The sequence below is a fragment of the Lepidothrix coronata genome, unplaced genomic scaffold (assembly GCF_001604755.1).
Source record: "Lepidothrix coronata isolate B3197 unplaced genomic scaffold, Lepidothrix_coronata-1.0 Scaffold19, whole genome shotgun sequence".
NCBI classification, from domain to species: Eukaryota; Metazoa; Chordata; class Aves; order Passeriformes; family Pipridae; genus Lepidothrix; species Lepidothrix coronata.
In genome coordinates this window covers 1,997,342-2,018,162 of record NW_016690199.1, presented here as the reverse complement: position 1 = coordinate 2,018,162, position 20,821 = coordinate 1,997,342, and the positions used below count along the sequence as shown (strand labels likewise).

Genomic DNA, 20,821 nt, shown 5'->3' with positions numbered 1-20,821 from the left:
CCTCGGCACCTTGCACACTACGTCGTGTTCCTGCCTGGAGTGGGCACGCACACAGCATGGATTGCAGACATCCCAGTGAAGCTCCCTGTGGAGTTTGGCCCTTTTGCATGTGAATTACATGACTCTGTGCATAATGTATAAAGACAAGATGCTTGGGATGCACCTGATGATTCCAAAGCATGCACAAAATAATGACATGTGCGTTTGTAGCAAATTTCACGCTCTCAGTTAATACCAGACTCATTGGTTGTGTGTTGCAGATATGTCCAAAGATTTTGCATGTGCAGTGCTGTAGCATTCACAAGATTGCCAGAACTCCTAAGATCCAGACAAATGAAGGCAATTCTTAAATTCTCATTTCCAGGCAAAAGAAAAGTTACGAGGGTAAGTCTTAAAGGCAGCTTTCCATACACTTCAACAGAGCAAAACTGATTTACAGTGGTGATGTTTACATGAGTTATTACATTTAAAAGTACTGCAGTGATATTGCTGTTATTCATGACTGGATGGGAGATGGAATTACTCTTGTATGGCATACCCAGTCTTGAAAGATTTTGGGTTTATTTATCATGAATCAAAAGCAAATGTTCTATTTCTATTACAACAAAAATTACATTTTTAAAGTACAATGTAGTAACAAAATTACTTATTTTGGAATAAAATATATTGGCAGTGTCTGATCAGAACACTATTAAAAACTAAAAGTCAAGAATAAGAAGCTGGAATGATTCATGAGCAGGGAAATAAATCCCATTTTGATAAGCTTTGATTAATTTCTGCTCAAATTTATGTTAATGCCTATTTCCTTTCAACAGAAAACTTAGGATTTTTAACAAAGCACTATGATGGACAGTAGCTGTTTTGCCCTGACAGCAGTATTTCTGGGAGAGGTCTGGAGCACTGTCCTTTGGGCAGGGGAGTGGGGTGCTGAGCACTGGTGAGCGATGGTGAACCATGCTGTTTATAAAAGGATGCTTGGCATGGACTTTCCTTCAAAGAAAACAAATGCAGGTGTTGCCTCAGAGTATTTGGACATGTTGGGTTCCCCAAGGACTCACCAGGGTGTCAGATGTGTGCCTCAGGCAATCGCACTCAGTCTGGTCTCCTGCTTTCTGCAAGTCATCATTGTTCCTGTCTCTTAGAGCAGGATCAAACACGTCAGAGCAAAGGAGCCTGCTGATTTCTTCCCAAATCACTTGGAAGCGCTTCCATCTGAACACAAGCCAAGCCACATAGCTGCTGAAGATGTAGAAGCCTTAAACTGAAAATGCAGATCCCTTTTTCACTGAGAAAAAGGCCCAGAGTCCCACTGCATGGAATCACAGAACCACAGAATATGCTGAATTGAAGGGACCCACAAGGATCATCGAGTCCAAGCCCTGGCCCTGCACAGGACCATCCCCAAGAATCACACCATGTGCCTGAGAGCATTGTCCAAACGCTTCGTGAACTCTGTCAGGCTTGGTGCTGTGACCACTTCCCTGGGGAGCCTGTTCAGTGCCCAACCACCCTCTGGGTGAAGAACCTTTTCCTGGTATCCAACCTAAACCTCCTCTGACACAGGTTCATGCCATTTCCTTGGGTCCTATCACTGTCATCAGAGTGAAGAGATCAGTGTCTGCCCCTCCACTTCCCCTCATGAGGATGTTGAAGACTACAATATCTCTCCTCAGTCTCAGAGTGCAGGATGACATGACTCCACTAAAATGCCAGTAACTATTTGACATCAAACTTTACCATGCATGCAGCAGTGAAGACTTGAAAGGACTGGTTTTTTAAGGGTATGCAGACAGATGAGGCTAGAAACAGAGTGAGCTCAGGTGGATTTTATCTTGCTCTGATGAGTTTGGCTTAGTCTTGGCTAGTGTAACCTGGGACCACCACCCAGTTTCCCTCAATAATCAAGGGAAAGAGACTGATGGGGTGAGTCACTTTGTGGGGTTCCTATCACACACATCTATTTCAATAGGCAATAATTCACCCTCTGACTGAGCTTCTTTACTCCACAGTGGCTGTTGAGGAAGCTGAAGGGCATGGTCTGACTGGACAGATAGTGTTTGGGCACCTGCAGGTGGACAAGGTGATCCCCACCCTGAATTACAGTGTTATTATCACAGAAAATATCACTACCAAATACAAACTCATTGCATCTCACCTCCGCATGTCTGCTTGCAGATTAAAAAAACAAAACCTAGTTTTTCACTCCTATTTAACATTTGTTATCCCTGGCATAACCTGAATCAACTCCCAATAAATCCAACCTCTACCAAGTCTGTTCTTGAAAAGATGGCATTGCTGGGTCTGCTGGGTCTCCTTGGGATTGAATCCACAGTTCCCCTTTTTCAAGGAAAAGCTTCCCAGTTTATGAAGTACAAAGTATATTCTGGGCCCAGATGTTCTGCATTAATCTACTGAAGCCCTGCTGCACAGAGAGTCTCATAAATAGCTGACAGGGCAGTATGTGGCAGGCCAGGAGGTTACTGGCATCTAGAAATGTCACCAAGAGCAATGGAAATGAAAGACTGTACATTTTCTGACCTACAGAGATGAAACTATGAGGCCATGATGAGAAGGAATATACAGAGCAGACGGCTCAGAGGGACCTAAGGCTGTGGTGGGAACTGCCTGCGGTCCAAGAGCCACCAAGGGACTGAAACTCCCCAGCTTGGGGCTTCAAGGGGAAAAGGTTTGGGCTGAACGGCAAAGAGATGGGATTTTATAAGTACACCTAGACCCTGGAGGTTAAATTTTATCCTAGGTGCTCTGCCCTACAGGTAAACTACAGGGGGAACCAAAAAGGAAAGAAGCATTTGGATGTGCAAGGCAGGGACACACTCTGGGCTGACACTCAGTCACACTATCCATTTATCTTTGTGTCTTTCTCTCCTCAAAGAAGTTCCAATCTTTCTGCAACGATGTTTTTCTCCTAAGGCAGTGAACAAGAGCACAAAATTAACAGCAGCAGTCGTCCTTTCAGTTCTCTGAACAGAGCATTGAGTATGATTCATGAGGCTATGCCAAGCTGGCATTTCACCAGGGCAATAAAGTTGTTGCTGGTAGATCCTCATTACCAGCACGCAGAGACCTACTGTCCAAGAGAAAGACAAGACCTCTGCATTGCCTCAGAAGGAGAAAATGCAAAATATTGTGTGGCTCAGTTAATTGACTCTGACAGAGAACAAAGCTGGATGTGATGAGCGAGCGAGGCTCCCCTGCTATGCTATCTAGACTGAGCGCTCTGCATGGGCCTCTCAAAAGTGGTCAGTGCTGATGTAACCCAGTTCCCACTGAAGTCAACAAAAAACTCTTCCTGACATCACTGGAAGAGCAACAAGCAGAGTTACTGGGGGCAGAAAGCCAGGCCAAGGCTGAGACAATAAACTTGAAAACCACGCAGGAGGTGCCTGATGTATCTCCAAGAAAAGATGTAAAACATGACCAAGAACGACAAAGGGCCTTTGTTAAAGAAGAAGCAATTTGCCCAGTGGAAGCTTGAGAGGTGCTCTCACCCCCCACTTGAGCCCGGGGTTGTCACACAAAGCCAAATGACAGTCTGTCATGGAAGCAGCCATTAAGCAGAGGGTGCTGCAAACATTCCAGCAGCCACTCAGTTCTCCTGGAGATGGCACAACTCACCCTCATGGAAATGCAAGCACATTTTCCCTGCTAGCCTACAGATCCCCACCGATCTGGCTCAGTCCTGCCAGACATACAGGAAACCCTCTCTCCACATCAACTCACAACTCCTGACATGTCCCTCATCTTCCTGATAATATCAAGTGTTCCACACACTGAGGGCATCCCCAGCTGCCATCACCCCAGAAACATCAATGCAGAGCGGTCCATGAAGATAATACCTTTCAGCCCTATAGCTTTATTTACTATCTTTAGACTTTCATTTACTGATTTGTTTGATCAAGAAGACCACATTATCTCCCTACCTGGCTCCCACCAACCATAATCCTGCTGACACTTCACATGTTGTGCAAGGGTAGAGAAGCTTGACTCTGCACACACAGCATGGCCCTTTGCCAAAGAGAACTCCCAGAACACCTCTGATTATTTGGGTTCTTTGAGGATTCTGGTAAATCACAGCATTCTGTGTTCAGACTATCAGATTGGAGAAACCTAAAGAGACCCCAAGTCCTTAAACCTAAATGTGAAACCCAGCTTCACCTTTAACAATGTACAGCTCCTGCAGTGTCTTGGAACTAAGACTCTGGTTTAGCAGAAAAACATATGTAAAAGCCAGGAATAGAAAATAACACTAATAATTAGAGTCAAATAAGGCCAAGGGTCTTCACTCTTCTTTCTCCCAGTGCTTTCTGCTCTGAGGTGAGGTACTAAGCCAAAAGGCCTGACTGAAGTTAAGTTTCCTAAAATAAGTATTGAACTAGGAGGCACCTCCCATGTCTAGGGCACAGTTGCTAATTGGGAAAATACAGAAAGGGTCAGGAAAACATCCTGAAGCAACAAGCTTCAGGATGGGACTTGTAAGAAATTTGAAAGAGTGAGCAAAAAGCATCATGCCTTCTAGTAACACAGTAATGCTGGTTACGGTATTGATACAGCAATACTGATTTCTCTGAGCTGTGAAGGGGATGGGATGAGTTCATGCACTAAACAGGAGAACAGCACAGCCAAAAGCAGCCAGGGCAGTAAGTGTGGGGTTTGGGTGCAAGGTGATAATGGCTTCAGAGGTCTGCAAGAACTACTGTTGTGCACAGGGGCACGTGGGGGAGAAATGCTTCCTGTGCCATTCAGCAGCCCCTGCCACCACAGCTGGGACTCTACCCATGGATCAAGCCAGATCCAAGGATCAGTAAGGGCTGTGTTTGCCCCATTGGTGGATGCAGCTTTGGGAACACTCTGTATTTTTCCCATTATGACAAATGCCCATAAGGAAACTGGCACTACGAAAAGGTTGCACAATCCCCATCAACTTAAAAGGAGAAAGCCAGACACACCTATTCCTTCCGTAGCACTGGAGGCACGAAGGGACTAATGCTAACATATACAAATAACAGGTCTGGAGGAACTCTCTCAAATTCCAGTCTGGGACAGTATCAAGATATGATTAATGCTGCATTTTATAAAGCATGTAAGTGGTTAAGATGAAGATGCACTTCACCTAAGCCTCTCTTTTTAAAATTTTAGAGAAACCCCTTTCATGAAAAATCAATAATTTCATATGAACACATGGACATTTGGCAGATCTTGCAGAGAAAGCACTTTACCAACATAGTATAAGATTTCATTGGTTTCTATGGTGAATTGGAGAGAAAAACAAAAGCTTCAACACCATTATGAACCCATAATTGGGTTATAAGGAAATATAGTAAAACCGGGGGTGATACATCATCAAGAGTTCTTCAGCTTTTTAGTCTAAACATTTCTCATTTTAAAAATAACTTAGCAAAAGCAACCTTCCCCACAGTTTCCATTTCACCCAAACCCATGTGTGCTCAAAAAATTCCTAACCATCTTTTATAATTAAGAGTGTTAATCAGTTCTGTCCCTTAGCTCTCGTATTTGGTAGTTCATATAATGGTTTGGGAGGATCCAGATAACATTTGAGGCTGAAATGAGTCATCCTGGAAAAGATTATGTTCATATAATTGCAGCATGGTATGGGAAGTGCCCTATATTATAACTTGCTCAGCATTAGCCTGATTCTGAAGGCAGCTGTAGTCAGCCACCCTGCTATGAGTAACTCACTGAGGTCTCTCCTCACACAGCACCTTTCTTACCTCATGAAAGCTTTAAGACACAGTTCTTTTCCAGCCTTTGTGTTTTCACAGCCTGGACACCAACATCCCAGCCCACTGCCAGCCTCCAACCCCCACTGTGATGGAAATATTAAAGAACACAGTTTCTCTCACTTCAACGCTGGTGGTTTTTTGCCACTAGATCTCTTTTGTGCCTCAATCATTCCCATCTGCCAGACAATACGAGTGACTGAGGAGGCAGCAGAGCTAAATGGCTGGGGATACCACAGTCTGTTTTATCCAGCTGCATCCAGTTCTTGGATCCAAGTTACTGCAGTAAGTTCCTCCAACTGATTCTTAAAAGTGCAAACATTAGAGTCACCCAACAAATAATGAAATGCTGTCATGACCCTCCCTGTCCAACCAGCAAGAAGGCTGCCTCTGCTCAGCAGGATTTGGGAGCAGGAATTTGCCAGGGAAAACTGCTCCCAGAGCACCCAGTGAAGTTCTGACGTGCCAGGATGTAAAGGGAACACATTCTTAATTCTCAGCATCCAACACCTTGTGGGATGGGACACACTAAAATGGAAGCCCTGTTGGGACAGCAATTACAGCCCCCCTTTGACTCCATCATTTCATGGGTTACCTTCTCCTTGTGATTAGAAGGAAACTCAGGTTCCCCCACCCCAGCCAGAAGCAAGGCTGCCTGAAGCTGTGTTGCAGGAAGGCAGGTGCATGTTTGTGACTCCACTGGGAGACTGGCAGCAGTTTCACACCAACTGACTGAAAAAGTTTTCCTGAAACTGCTCTGAGAAGATCCCAAGGGAGTGGAGTGCTGTGTGGGGACTGCCAGCTCCTTTCTGCTGCCCGGGAAGTGAAACATTTTGTGGGAACACGCATGGCTGAGGAATATGCATGGCTGAGGAAAGAGTGCCTGACTCTAGCATGGTGTATGATCTCTCTGCCATTACATTCTCCTTCCATTAACCATTTTTTCATGGTGCTAAGTTGCTGGCTGGGGTTAAACCACACCACCTTCACCATCAGTTAAAAATCCCCTTTTCTTGTCCTCATCATTCCCTTAGTTTCTCTGCCTTCCCATCCTGTCCTGCCTTCTTCAGGTTCTTTTTGAAATCTCACTACAAGTTTGTCTCCCATTTCAGTTCATGGCTGGGACCATCACATCTAAAGAGTGGTTGGTCTCCAACACTCTGAAATAGCCATGCACCACCTCCCCCACTCAGAGGTGGGAGCCCTACATTTCCAATGCCCAAGCACAACCTATTCTTACCTCTACTCCCTGCACTTGCCATCCTTCAGGTACATGGGCTCCCTCACTTGCTAGACTAGTCTTTATACTGTCTCAAACTTGGCATAAGAGGAAGTTTATGCAGGGTTCAGTGGAAACCAGCAGGCACCTAATGATTTGTTTTCAAGATTTAGTTAAGTGGAAGTGGCAGGGGTAAGATCCAGGGCTGGCATTGATTTTTGCCCTGCTGACTTTCATGTTGAGCCCATTAAAGTTTTCTGCTCTGTATATTCAGCAACACTTCCACATACCAGGGCTAGAGCTTTCCAGTCTGGTATCCAGAGCTCTGCTGCAGCTCGTTGTGGCCAAATCAGTTGGCAGCAGCTCACCAGAAACGCTTTTGGAGTTGGTTATGAGATGAGATAGATCTGCAGGAAGATCAGGACGCCTCTCTGTCTCATGGTCCCATAGCCCTCTGTGACTCCTTGGCTCACAAGACATTTATTACCCTGGGCATGCACTTGTGTCATGCAACAGAGACCCTGACCCTGGGCTACTGAGGTCCTTGACACAGCCAGAGTGCCCAGAAGGGACTGGCTTGCTTTTCACTGGTCATGTGGTTCTGCTGTGCCATGCCTCATCCGAGGATAAGGTTACAGTACACCTTGGCAAGGTAGATCCTGGATACACCTAACTTCACCAGCACATCTTCTCCAAAAATATCATAGTCCTTTTTAAAACAAAAAAAAAGCAAAGACGTTTTCAGGGAAGGGGCTCTGGACAGAAGGGATGCAGAAAGAGTGAAGGAAGTGTGAATTTCAGGCACCTAAACCAACGTGCTGCACGACACCACAACTAGGGCACCCCTCTGTAGAATGGCTGGGATCAGATGCTTCCAGAGCAGCTGGGCAGTGCTGGTGGGGCCATGAGGCCTGGGGCTTGGACCCAGACAGTCTTTCTTGCCTCTCACAACGTATAAGCTCCATGCCCACAGCCCGTCAGGTTACCGTCTTTGATCCTGCATAGCTTATGAGCTCTTCCTGAAGCCAGCATGAAAGCCCTGGAGGTTGGGATCCCCAGGCTTTGTCACCGGGCAGCCTGGAGCTGTGGGTCTGGCTCACCCAGAGACACCACTTACTGCTCTTCAAACAGGCACACGAAGCGCTTTTGGGACCGCCCCCAAACAGGAACGGCTGACACCGCAAGCCTGTATTTTAAACCAGTTCAGATCAAACACTAAGGAAATTCCAAACCAAAGAGCTTTCCATTTCCTCTGCTTCCCCTGTAATCCACCCGACTGTCTGCCGGTGCCTGGGAGTGCTGCTGGCCTAAAAGCTACCAGCCTCCTCTCACACTCGGGAGAGTTGGTTTTATCTGCCCTATCCCTGATGGGCTCCAGCTCTAAAGCTTCCTACACAAGCCCCTTTTAATAAATTAGGACAACTACTCTGGGCTTCTCAAGGATAATCGCTAATAAAATTCAGTAGATTTCCCCCAAATGACATGAAATGGTTGGAAGCAAAAACAGAAACTAAAGGAGAAAGAAAATGCAGGACAGAAATAATAGGCCTTGTTCCATTCATGTCTCATCCGCCACTGGTGAGTTTTTGTTCTTAGAGTCACATATTTCAGAGGTGAATCCTCCCAGGCTGTCTCCAGCAGGGGAATGCCTCATGCTCGCTGCTTTGGAAAGCTGGCTGGTTGTTTTTGAAGTTAGTTTACAAGATCTTCCCAAACCTAGAAAAAATCATGAAAGCCTCAGGCTTGGATTTACAAAGAATCAGCATGGCATCAACAAAAGACAAAGTCAAAAGAGGCAAAAGATGTCCAGATTCATCCTGGCTTTCTCTGATAGGAACCTCTTCCAATACTTTATTCTCCAAAGACAATTTAATGCACAAAAGCAATGGATTCTGAAGTCCCTTGAGGCACTGTGGACACTGATATTTCTATGTGGTCTAGGTTCAAGATGGCTGAGGAGCCATTGAGACCATCAGGTCTGGCTCCTTGTAGACAAAATTAGACCCAACAGATGAGTTAAGTACCTCAAATAGGCAGCCCGAATGGCAGCAATCCCCAAACACACCAAGGAGCAGCAGGAATAACCAGTGCTGTTTTCTGTGTTATTAGGTTATCACACTGGGTCCACAGGAAGAGCAGCTGGAGGACTGCAGAGCGTTGGATTTGTCTGTCACATGAGAACAGGAGGTTGATAAAGGACTAGGTGGGTCAGCAAGCCCTGTCTCCAAGTAATCTGTCTGTCGGCTTAACTGGGAGCAAATTACAGGCACCACTAACGAGAAACATGAAATGGTACTGGCATGTCTTGCCTCCTGTCTGTCTCCCCTTGTGGCACATTGCCAGTACTACACAGGAAAGCCAAAGAGCCTCTGAAACTCATTACATCTTGGAGGAAGGGGGAGGAGTTTTCATCCTGAGCAGGCCACTAGTGACAGCCCTGAGCATGGGATTTATGTGGGACAGATACAGGAAATCAAATGACTATGCAATCTTCTTTCACATTCGCTCAGATACATCAGCATATCACAAACCCAAGGATTCTTATCACAGGTGTGATTTTATGTCATTATGATTCTACTCTGTAGTTATAAAATGCCTTACACAAGATCTCAGAACTCCACCTTCAGAAACAGAGTTTTCTTGCCCATCCCTGCTCCTCCTAGTGGAAGACCATTCCAGAACTTTACTCCACAGGAGGGGAAAGACAGTCCTTGCTACATTTGATTTGAAATACAGCACATATAAGTTTGTAATTAGACCACGTGGATGATAAGAAATGGGAGGTCTTGAATAGGGAAAGAAGATTGCAGTATCAGAAAGCTCTTCACACCATGACTACTATCTCCCTGCTTCTCCAAGTGAGCTGAGATGCTAAAACAATTAAGGTATAACTTCAACATCAAATAGGACCTAAAACTGCCTTTTGTAATTTTATTTTTCTTACTTGTATTTATACTTCAGCGTATCAATATCCTGAACTCCTGCTTCTACATAGTATGTGCCTCTTCTCAAGGCTTCTCTGATGTTAGCACTCCACTCAGATAATCCTGACAAGCCAGCCACTTTCTTTCAGGGGAGGTAATGAATTTAAATAAAGCAGTACTGTAGAAATGGAGAGTCAGTACATGTTTCCCACCAAAAGCCAGGACTCACTTTGGGAACACTGCATGGCACAATGCACTGAAAAGTCTCTCCTGGCAGGGTTCATCCAGTAGCTTATAGCTAATCCCTACCAACCAGAGGTCCCTTTATCCAGGAAACACAACCCTGTATTGCAATAGGTCCCAATTCCCCTTTGTTTCAAGTCCATTCCTGCATTTGCCACACCAGTCAACAATATCAGCTCTAATGAGGTGTCATGACCCATGGAGTGGCCTCCTTGTCCTTTACCAGGCAAGAACAAAGGGATTGTTTTGTAAACTGCAGCCCAGAGCACCTCACTGTGTCTGTGACCTTTGTGTATTGAACTGTGCTGCTGATTTTCTTTATTTATGAATTATTCCTTGCGCAATGAAACACCTGTCAATCTGTGGATGTAGAACAAATCATTTCCTTAAGGCCACCAATCCTCCAATGCTTTTTTCTTCAATCCAGATAAATCTGCCCCTCTTTATATCAAGGCTTCATGAACTGTGAAGTAAGTAATCATTAAGTGTTTTAAGAAAACGGTCAATCAGTTCACAGAGATTATTACAGACTCCAGAAAATCACTGAAGTTTCTTACAGTCGTGGTGTGTAACTCTCAGTGCTTTTTCCCAAAGTGTATAACCTTCCAACACAGCTCTTAAATTCTCCAACATAGCTCCTCAGCTATTCCCCAGGCATCACCACTTCCACTCTGCAAGGCAGCAAGTGTGGTCACACACCCTTACTTGGGAACTGCCTTCCTAGCACATATTCCTCATGTTGTAACATGTTTCTAGCACCTAAGAGTCATCCGAACCTGCTTTGCAAAGTATTTAGAAATGAAGTCTTACAGCAATGTCACCCACAGCACAAATCAACACCCAGCAGACTCAGCTGTGACTATTTGCAGGCAGAAATGACTGAATGCTAATGTTATTCCTCCGAAACGACATTAAGGGATGGTAATTCGGTTCAGGGCACTCGCATAGATCTAACACTGGTGGAAGAAGTAATGATTTATTCAAATTGCAGCATCACCTTGAAGAGCCAAGTTATTTGGTGACCCCATTGCAGCAGGACTGGACCCAGTCACCATCTTGAAAGGGAGACTGTGGGGATGCCATGGGATGTGAACAACAGCACATACCTCTCTGGGAAAGGCTGGGGCAAAGAGAGGTTCCAACCCTGCCAGAAAATCTGCCTCTCCGTAGTCAAAGAAGCCTGTGTCCTGAAGAGCACCCAGGACAAGGGGATGGGAGACATAAATGATGAGACCAAGGGGTCTTTATCCGTAGTGTTCCATATATATATTGGGTCAATATAGCAAATAGTCCCTGCTCATATGCAGAATCTCACTGCCCTGACAGAGAGTCCCGAATGACTGCCCTGTGACTCCAGATTTGCAAGCTTTGTGTGCTCCAGGGACAGGCTTTGTGTGCTTATGCCCCTAAAGTCTTGTACTCACAAAATCAAGGATCTGCATTTTTATTCCAGGGCAATTATTTCCTGGTGAAGAGATAGGTAGAAGAGCAGGGCCATGAAGGACTCATCCACTTTCTCATTCCTAAGGAGAAGATAGAATGGTCACTGTGAAGTTTGCAGATTTGCAGACACAGATACCATCAGACCAAAGAACAAAGTCTCTGCTCAAGGGCTGCACTATATAAAATATTAGCTCTGATGGGGACAGCAGCAGCACAGTCACATTAGCACTCCTGGTGCATGCAGCACTGTGGATGTCCTAGCTAACATGGAATTTAAGTGAAAGTAAAATGGAAAACAACTTTGGATATTTAGGCCCAAATTCTTGTCTTCCTTTAGATAACAGAATAGAAGGCTTTCAAACAGGTGATAGGATTATTTCTTTGCACGTGTTGAGGACTACATGCATTTGGTACTGTTTCCCACTGAACCTCACAGATGAGAGATTTTAAACCTCTAATATTTCCTATTCTGCTTCTCAAACACCCTGGTCCCCCCACTACCAGCTACACACACATAATTCTTAAAACAAACTCTGCATGACATACCTTATAACTGCTGCAAATGGTAATGTTTGCTCATTTGCTTCTTTCGAAAGCAAAAAATCTGAAAGCATGCAGAGGAGAAAAACAGTATTTCCTAAAAAAAAAATTGCTAGTGTCAGCAGAAACAGCTTTCTAACTTATAGGGGCAATGCTTTGCTGATGCAAAATACGAGCAATTACTCACAGTTTACATCATCCAACGTATTCCTGTTGTACCCACTCGGACAGCCCTTGCAATTTTCCCTCTTTATCAGCCTGCCTTCTTCCAGCACTAATCTTGGAAGATGCTACTGGTTGACAAATAGATAACGTTCAAGGACACAGTGCTTATTCCAGTCTGAAAATATTATCTGCCTGGTACATACTCTTTTCACTGCACTCAGTTTGAAAGGGACAGGCAGTGAAATGTGTTTGGCAGCTACCCTGAACTAACTTTCAACTATTAAAACTGCAAACCAGGCTGGGGATGTTGAGAGAAATAGGACATTTCACCTCTAAGGTTGCTTCTGAAGTTGCTCTTTTAGTTGCTAATATAATAAATTGCGACTGCATTATTTAGATCAAAGAGGTTTTAAGTAATGGATGAAAGTCAGCTATACCATGTTGTGAATTTATAAAATTAATAATAATAATAATTTAATCTTTGAAGTGCCTTACACAGATGAATTAATTACCTCAGAGTACTCTTTGGAGTAGATGAGAATTATTACCTCGTTCTGAGCGATGTGCAAACAGCAACAAAGATGCTGGATGACTTTACCAAAGTCATACCAGGCTAGTGCCTGAGCTAGCATTCAACACCAGGCATGTCTGACTCTGTTTTTGTGTTCAGACCACTCATCCACCCTGCTGAAATGACAGCTGGCTTCCTGCTTCGTGAGCTTTGTTCAGACATGATCCTCAGACAATGGATAAAAATATTCCCACACAAATGATCTTGTTTCTTTTTGAGCTAGGCTAGTCGAGTTGAAATACCTCTTTAATGTCTTCACAAGCATTTCCTGAAAGTCGGTATTTTTTTCCTTCCTTAAGGTTTTCCTCAGTTGCTGGACTGGAGTTGAAATATAAAGTATGAACAGTAGTCTGATTTTAAATTACTAGCAGCAATATGAAGAGGTCACCATCCCAGGACATGAAGGCACATCTATTTTGGCCTCTAGCTGACACTGACAAAACATCTGGGTTGTGGTAAGGTCAGCGTGAGACATTGCTTTCAAGAACACAGAAGCAAAGAACAAAGGGGTTTCCTGGGGCCCTCCTGCTCTGTCTCCTGCCCCATATGCACTGTGCCATGTAAACCTTTCGAGTAGTGTCTCAAGTGGCTTTCGGAGGATTTTAGGTGCAAACTGCTCCATTCCAGAGCTCTTCTTTGGGATCACTGAGGGCAGTGACCAGGCAGAGGTCACCAGGGAGCCCACGCCCCGCCCTGGAGAGCCACTGGGCAGAGTCGGCAGCGTTCCCAAGCCCAGTGGAGAAGGTGGCTGAAGCTGCTGAGACACAGACCATGAAAGACTCCCGCAGTAGCCGTGTGACCAGAGAGAGATGACCAGCCTGGCTCCACCGTGACAAAGCCTTGGAAAATGCCCATCAGGGCAGGAGGCAGCATCGGGCAGTGTGTGAGTGACCCACTGCTGCCACGCTCCACCTGAGCGCCCTGCCCCTGAGAATAGCACAGGGGGGTCTAGTTTGGGTGGGGTTTGGGTTTGGTTTTTTTGCCTCAGTGGTTAAAAAGGCCTGATAATGTTCCAATCCACAACTGCCACAGACACTCAAAGCAGCGTTAAGGGCACTTTTTCCTGTGCAGAGCTGTGGTTTCCCCAAAGTTCTGCAGTCCTCTGGTGCTCCCCATTGCACAGGGTCATACATACCAGCAACAGGGAACATCACTCTGTGGACCCCCACCCTCACGTCCAGTACTGCTGCCCCAGTGTGTGGCACATTTCTGACACACTGCAGGACTCACACACACTTTAAACCATTTCCCTGTAGTCCATCTTGAGCCCAGTAGGGAGTAAATGCATATTTCTCATTTTCTCCATTAACATGACGAAAGAACTTGTCCCGCAGTTGACTGTTTGGGTAAAAAAAATATTACACTCTGATTTTACTTGGAACTGCTGTATTTATCAAGGCCTAATCCTGCATAATTTGTAACTGAACATCATTCTTTTACCTTGCAAATTCAAGGGTGTTAGTATCATCTTTCCAGTACCACTCACCTTGAATTAGTTTTATCATCTGCAAGAAAACAGCACATAGAGTACGTCATAAATCTATGCTCAAGTTCTCAGCCCAATAAAGTATTTATAACGCAAATCCTGTGCATATGAGCCACTTTCTATCATTCTTCAGTCCGCTTTTCCCCCAGATGTTGTTTGTGTGTGTCATCTGAACAGAAGTTCTCGAAGGCTGCCATTGTAAGAAAGAAAAATGTGTATTTCTCCTTTTTTGTCTTTCAGGTTATTAATTAATTGAAATAATTGAAAGTTTGCTAAGGAACATCAGTTCTTGGATTAACAGTGAATCAATGAAGACTGAGAAATCAAATGGAGCCATGTATTAAACAATACATTGCTTTTGTGTTTTTTTTATAGTATTTATGTAATTGTAGAGTCTAAGTACTGGGAGAAAGGAGGCTTTTATTTAAAAATGGAATATATTGTGTACATTCCTGATATTCTAAGAACTTTAAATAAACACCAGATAGACTCTTCAGGGGACACTGGAAAAACTACTAGTAAAAGCACTTTACAGCATCTATATTTTTTAAAAATTCCAAACAAAAATATCCTCTGGAAACAAATGAGGTCTATTAGTCTTTCTTAATTAACAAGAGAGACTTGCAAACCCTTAACTATTAATTGCAGGTCACCTTTAAAACAAAATGACTCTTATTGCTGAAATCCTTCTGCCTACAAATTTAAACCTAGTGAAACTTTGAGGCTTCCTGTGACTTTTTGCCACGTACCATTCAGCTCTCACAAGGCTCTCACAAATTCTTACTCAATCTAATTTGGTAGTAGAGGCTGGATATGGGGCAGCAGAATAATTCCATGTCAGCAGCCTGCAGCCCATGTGATGGTTAGACCGCAGGGATGAATGTTAGGAAACCATGGCTCTAATCCTTTGACAAAAAGTGGTTATTTCAACTTGTCTGTTCTAGTCTTTGGTTCCAGCTTTCTAATAGTGTTTTACAACTCTTGGATGAAAAGGTCCACACAAATGCTGTACCTTTATGTTACACAGTAGGGATTATGAACCATGAAAGAAAAATAGAAGAGGTGGTGATATAGCATAGCAAGACCTACCAGCACACCACAGGAAGGAGAAAATTCCACTCCTGTGTCTTCAAAATACATCTCAGCTGCTTCTCACTCATACCAATGGATGAATGACTGTCCCTGATCACTGGGCTCCCTGGCTGGGGCAGTGGGACAAGTTCTTGCCCACCCGTGGGTCCTCCTGTGGCCCTCGGATTCTGCTGCAAAAGGCAAACGTGGACAGCAGTAACAGGATGGAGCTGGGAAAGGCAGGGAGACTCACAGATGGCATGGTGCTGCCTGGAAGGGTGCCATCAGTGAAGGGGATAAGGTGACACTGTTTACGGCCGTATCCTGGTGACCATCTGCTGTTCCCTAGGAACCACAGATCCCAGCATGCAAACCCCCCTTCAGACTCCTCTGTGGATGAGACTCATGGCCAATGTCCTCTGCTCCTTCCCAGCACTACTAAGCAGCTTCCCTGGGTAACATTTTAGTCCAAACAGCGAAATTAGGTGTTCTCCATGTGATAACATCTCCACAGCCACTTTTTTAGGTTTACTGTGGCTTTGACGGTCAGGAGCTGTGGAGGTTCTCCTGGATTTCCCAGGACCGGCAGCAGTGAGGGCAGCTGGTCCTGGTCCCTCAGTTATGGGCAGTGATGTCTGTACAGCTCTCTGGATGTTAAAAACACTTTAGCTTCAGACTTTACCAGATTTAAAAGCATATCTACCAGGTCACGAGGTCCCTGTGCAAGACATCAGCTCCATATTTGGAAGTCGCACCTGGAAATAATTCCCATATGCTAAGGCAGGTCACTTTAGGGCATGATTTTGAGGCCTGGAATCTTTGGGATATTGTGAAGCATTTGCTTCTGCAAGCAGAGAATCTCTCCCACGTCATTCACAGCGGATCAGTGTTGTGGATAACTGGTACTGCTTATATCACACCCAAATTTGTACAAGTTATGTTGACAAAGGTACTTTTTGTCAATAAAAGTAAAGTCCCCATGAAGGGTGAGGTTTCATGTTACAGCTAATCCAGCCTAAAGGCCAGTTGTTGATGGAACAAGCTTCCATCAAGTTTTCCCATCATTTACCTTTGTGTTGATTCTGTATCTTCTCTGACCCCACAGCAAGGCGGCTCCCTAAACTGTCAAAATAGTCATGCAGCAAAAAATAAATGAGAATCTTCCAGTTGAGTTAGCATTTCACATCAGTTCATGGTGGAGTCAGAGAAGGGCCAGTGGAGATGCAGATAAATATAAAGGGACGGGGAGAGAACCACACCTCAACAAACCAGGTGAGCTATAAGGTGAAAACCAGCCACAACCTAGGGAAATATTGCTTCACTAGGCCAGTGTGCCCTCTGAAAGGATGAAAATACCTGACCTAAGACTTTTAGACAGATCAGTTCAGTAAGACGGATCAGTTCCTCTGCTTTCACCTCTTAAAAATGGCATCATTCATTTTTGCGATAGTTTCCAACAAGGAATTATACTCCTTAGAACAACACTCAGGTGTTCATGGCCACATGGGAAGAACAATTGGACAACACAACGTGGGGGAAGAAAATTTCCACAAAGCAACCTGTCTCTAACGTCCCCCATTTCCAAAGCCTTCCAAACACTGCATCTTTTCTCGTGTAGGTGCTCTTTAAGGGTTTATCCATGCAAGCACAATCAGTTCATGGATAGCTAAGCAAGAATCTCAAATCAGCCTGAAAACTCAGCTCTGGCTCTGTTCTGTACAGCCATCTCTCTCTCTTTATTTTGACAATCATATTGTGTATGTTGTGTTCCCAGTTGCTATCGCCGGCTGCCAAGTACATATCCACAGCTTGGCAGCCAAGTTACATATTTAAGAGGATGAGAGAAGTAGGTTTGGGAACAACTTCAGATCTCATCCACGGCAGCCAGGCAGCACTTATAGAAATAGGCTCAGGGGAAAGGGAGACGTATGGAACTGATGGCTCATCAACTGATTTTTAAAGAGCGGGGCTGTCATCGGCCCCAGGAGACCATCAGCCCACCTTGGCTCCAGTAAAAGTTGTGCTAAAAGAACTGGCAAAAGCAAAGGGTGTGTTGCAGGTACTCAGGGGTACCCATGTTAAAGTTTGAGGTGCAGGAGGTAGTGGAGACAAACCTTCGGCTGTGCTGGAGTTGGGGGAAGATTGTCACAAAAAGATAGGGAGAAACTAAGACTGAGAATTACCTACATTGAGAACAACTGTGGAAGCAAAGACTGGGACTGAGAGCTAAAGACAGAGCTGGTTAGGCAGGTGGGGAATGCCTGGGAATCAGTGCAGCAAACAGGTGAACTAGGGGAAATGAAGACAAATCCAGAAGGGATTTTGGAAGGGAGGGACAGAACTGTCTCTGGCCCAGTACAGGGGGTAGGACAGACATCAGTGTTAGAGAGTATAGTCTCTTGCCATAACCCTGAGATGCCTCAGTTACTAGGACAGGAGATTTGGGATACTCAGATGCAGCACTGTGCTACCCTTAACAAAGCATCTGCTGGAGTTCAGGTATTTCATGAGCTAAGGCTGCAGAGGTGAGCACCAAACATCTCACCTGTCCTGATGGCCCAAATGGGTATCAGTCTGGAAAAAAAAAATAAATTAAAAGCCTGGCATTGTGTAACAAAGGTGAATAGAGTCAGTTGCATCCATGCTTCAGCTTTCCAAGAGCTGGAAGCTCTAAAATGAGACAGAAGATTACAAGAAATTAAAATGTAATGGTTGAAACAATGAAAGCTGTGAGAGAAGCTGATTTCCACATGGACTTCAGTCACAGAATGCCAGGCAAAGCACTCCAACCCACATTCAGCCCCAATGTCCATAAGTTCATGCTCTTCTCTTTCTGAGCCAACAGCCTGGCTTCGTGGAAGTCTGAAATGCAGGATTCGGTGTCCACAGCTGCAACTGAATGGGAAATCTACTTTGAACAGTCCAAGAAGTGCATAACACTAAGCTCTCTGAAGAAAGCAGCTCCTTGGCATTTCCAGTGGAAGACCCCATAATATACACGTGGCATTCGGCTTTTGCCAATTTATCACCTTCTTTCTGTGGGAACTATGCACATTTCAGGATTGGAAAGCTGTGGATAATGTTGTGAAGCACTCAGGATGTGATGGTGATGAGCTCCACAGGCAGCATCCTAAGCAACAGTTCTTCTTTAGAGCTGGGGCTGGACAGCACACAGTAAATAACGCGTATGTTGAACCATGAAATACTACTTAGGGCATACACTGCCCATTGTGGGCAATGACTGAGGCAGGTGCCCTGCAGAAGAAAAAAAAGTTAAAAAACCTGTTAGTGCATAATTAAAAACTGGGTTATGAGGCATAAGCATAAAGAAAGCAAGAAAAAGGCTTGCTACAATTGTCATAATTCTGAACAACTGACCTTGCATCCTTAATAGGCTTCTTTTAGTGTTGTTTCTTGTGGTGTTTGTGTGTCCATGGGCATCCCAGTAGCTGGAAACACTCAACAGTATGTATATATACCCATTCTTTAGGTATATCTAATGTTTAATTTGGATATCACACCCTGAAAATAAACACATGCATAAACTCAACAAAAATATCACTGACTCACCATCCAGTAATCCACCTCTTCTCTGCCTCTTGTTTCTTCTTGCTGTGTCAAGCCTCTGTCTTCCATACCCACCGTATTAATTTCCTCCTCTTCTCCCAGGGGCAGTTAAATGTCAGCCCTGGTTTCTCTGGGAATATTAGACTCCATGTGTGCTCACTACTGTTTGTATTGGACACACAAGTGCAGAATTCAATTTCACAATTGCTAATACTGTCCATAACTAGGCCATTTACCTGCCAAGCACTCTGCCTGCTCATTTAAAACAGGATCATGCCATATGAATGGAATGAATACTGTCCTTAGGCACAATACTGTGAACACTGGTGTGGTTTTTTGCTTCAGATTTGTGTGACATTGAAGCTCCTAATTCCTTATTCTCAGCAATTTGCACTGTTTTCACGTATCAACACTGCTGCAATTTAGTGCATTCCTTGGATCACCCAAAACAAGGGGAAGTTAGGTAGCTGCACTGTAACTTCTGGAGAGATGCTGTGTCCACCTGACATCCTCATCTTCCCAGGACACCAACATCAGCTGTGCCCCAGAATCAGAGCCCTGTGGCCTCACAACTACATCCACAGCAGCAAACTGGCAACAGGTGTCTGAGAGGCACAGGCAAAATTAGCCCCTGAGCCCAGACCAAGGGTCTAAGGGAACTCAGGATGCAACTACTGCCCAGCACCCCTTACAGGCACACAGGCTGCTTTTGAAAAGCCAGAAAAACCAGCTGCACATTCTTCCACTTTAATCCTCACACAATTACTCCCTCTGCATGGTTTCATCAGGTGAGACTACTGAACAGGAGCAGTTGTCAGCCTTTCAGAATCAGGGGGGAAAAAGGTGAAAACTTAATATAGAAGTACTATAAACAAGATCTTCTCTGTTCAATTCTGTGAGCTTTGAAGGAAAATATGGCAGGGAACTTTATTTTTAGTGTATTACAGAGACTTTTTAGCTTATTAGAATTTTTGATTTAGTTATCTCCCACCTGTAGTGCTGGGGGTAGGACTAAGGACTCACTAGCATCAGTTGGCTTTAACTGGGCTGTGTTGGTACATTTGCAAACATGTGAATGAGGTCTGCGGCACGGAAACAAGGAGTCTGCCAAATGAGAAATAAACGTGGTTTTGAAAGAAATACGTTTCCATTTTTAGACATAGCCTGTCAAAAAGAAATGCTGCTTTCAGCTATGACATATGATTTCTAGACTGTCAGAGTCACTGTGCAGCAGCTCTTACAGGGATTGACAGAAAATATTTCATGATGCTTGTCAGTGCATGTAGCAAGGCAACTAAGACCCCTAAATCCATGGGGGGTTCAATAGAGTCCTGCCTGAAGTACATAGCATTGCCACTTCTGGAAGTGTTTTGGTCTCCTTAATCCTGTTCAAAACAGATTTTAATTCCTGACCTGCAAATCATTTGGAGCAATAACATTTTGAACGGCTCCAGCAGTGAGGGTACAGGTGCTGCTAACTGCTACCTAAGCATGGGCAAGGATGACTTCACACTTCTTGGTCCAGGATGCAACAGAAACCTGTCAACTTTTGCATAGGCCAACATACAAAAAACAATTCCTGAATGGTGGAAGAAAACATCTTTAGCAATGGAAAAGGAGCACAAATTTCCTATGCTCTTGATTTTGTTTAAGACTATGAAAGAAAGTGTTGGCTCTCAGAGGGAAATTTCTCCCCTCTATAAAATTCCTGGTTGGTGCTGTTATTGGGATGACAAGAGGAACCAGCTTGTCTCTGTCTCCACCCTACTGATACAGGAGAGAGTAAAGGCAAATGGGTCATGCAAGGCTGGATCAGGGGGTTTTAATACTGCT

General features: G+C 44.4%; 1 protein-coding gene across 1 annotated transcript; it reads right to left on the bottom strand.

Annotated features, from left to right (window-relative positions):
• Positions 1 to 791: 791 nt before the first annotated feature.
• Positions 792 to 19,057, bottom strand: PPP1R36 (protein phosphatase 1 regulatory subunit 36). The gene is given in 13 exon segments (XM_017807418.1): positions 792 to 990; positions 1,093 to 1,258; positions 2,889 to 2,926; positions 7,560 to 7,687; positions 9,580 to 9,637; positions 11,570 to 11,668; positions 12,135 to 12,192; positions 12,316 to 12,407; positions 13,107 to 13,150; positions 13,152 to 13,182; positions 14,240 to 14,245; positions 14,305 to 14,369; positions 18,992 to 19,057. Coding segments are annotated over 13 exon segments (1,050 nt in total).
• Between the last annotated feature and the right edge of the window lie 1,764 nt (positions 19,058 to 20,821).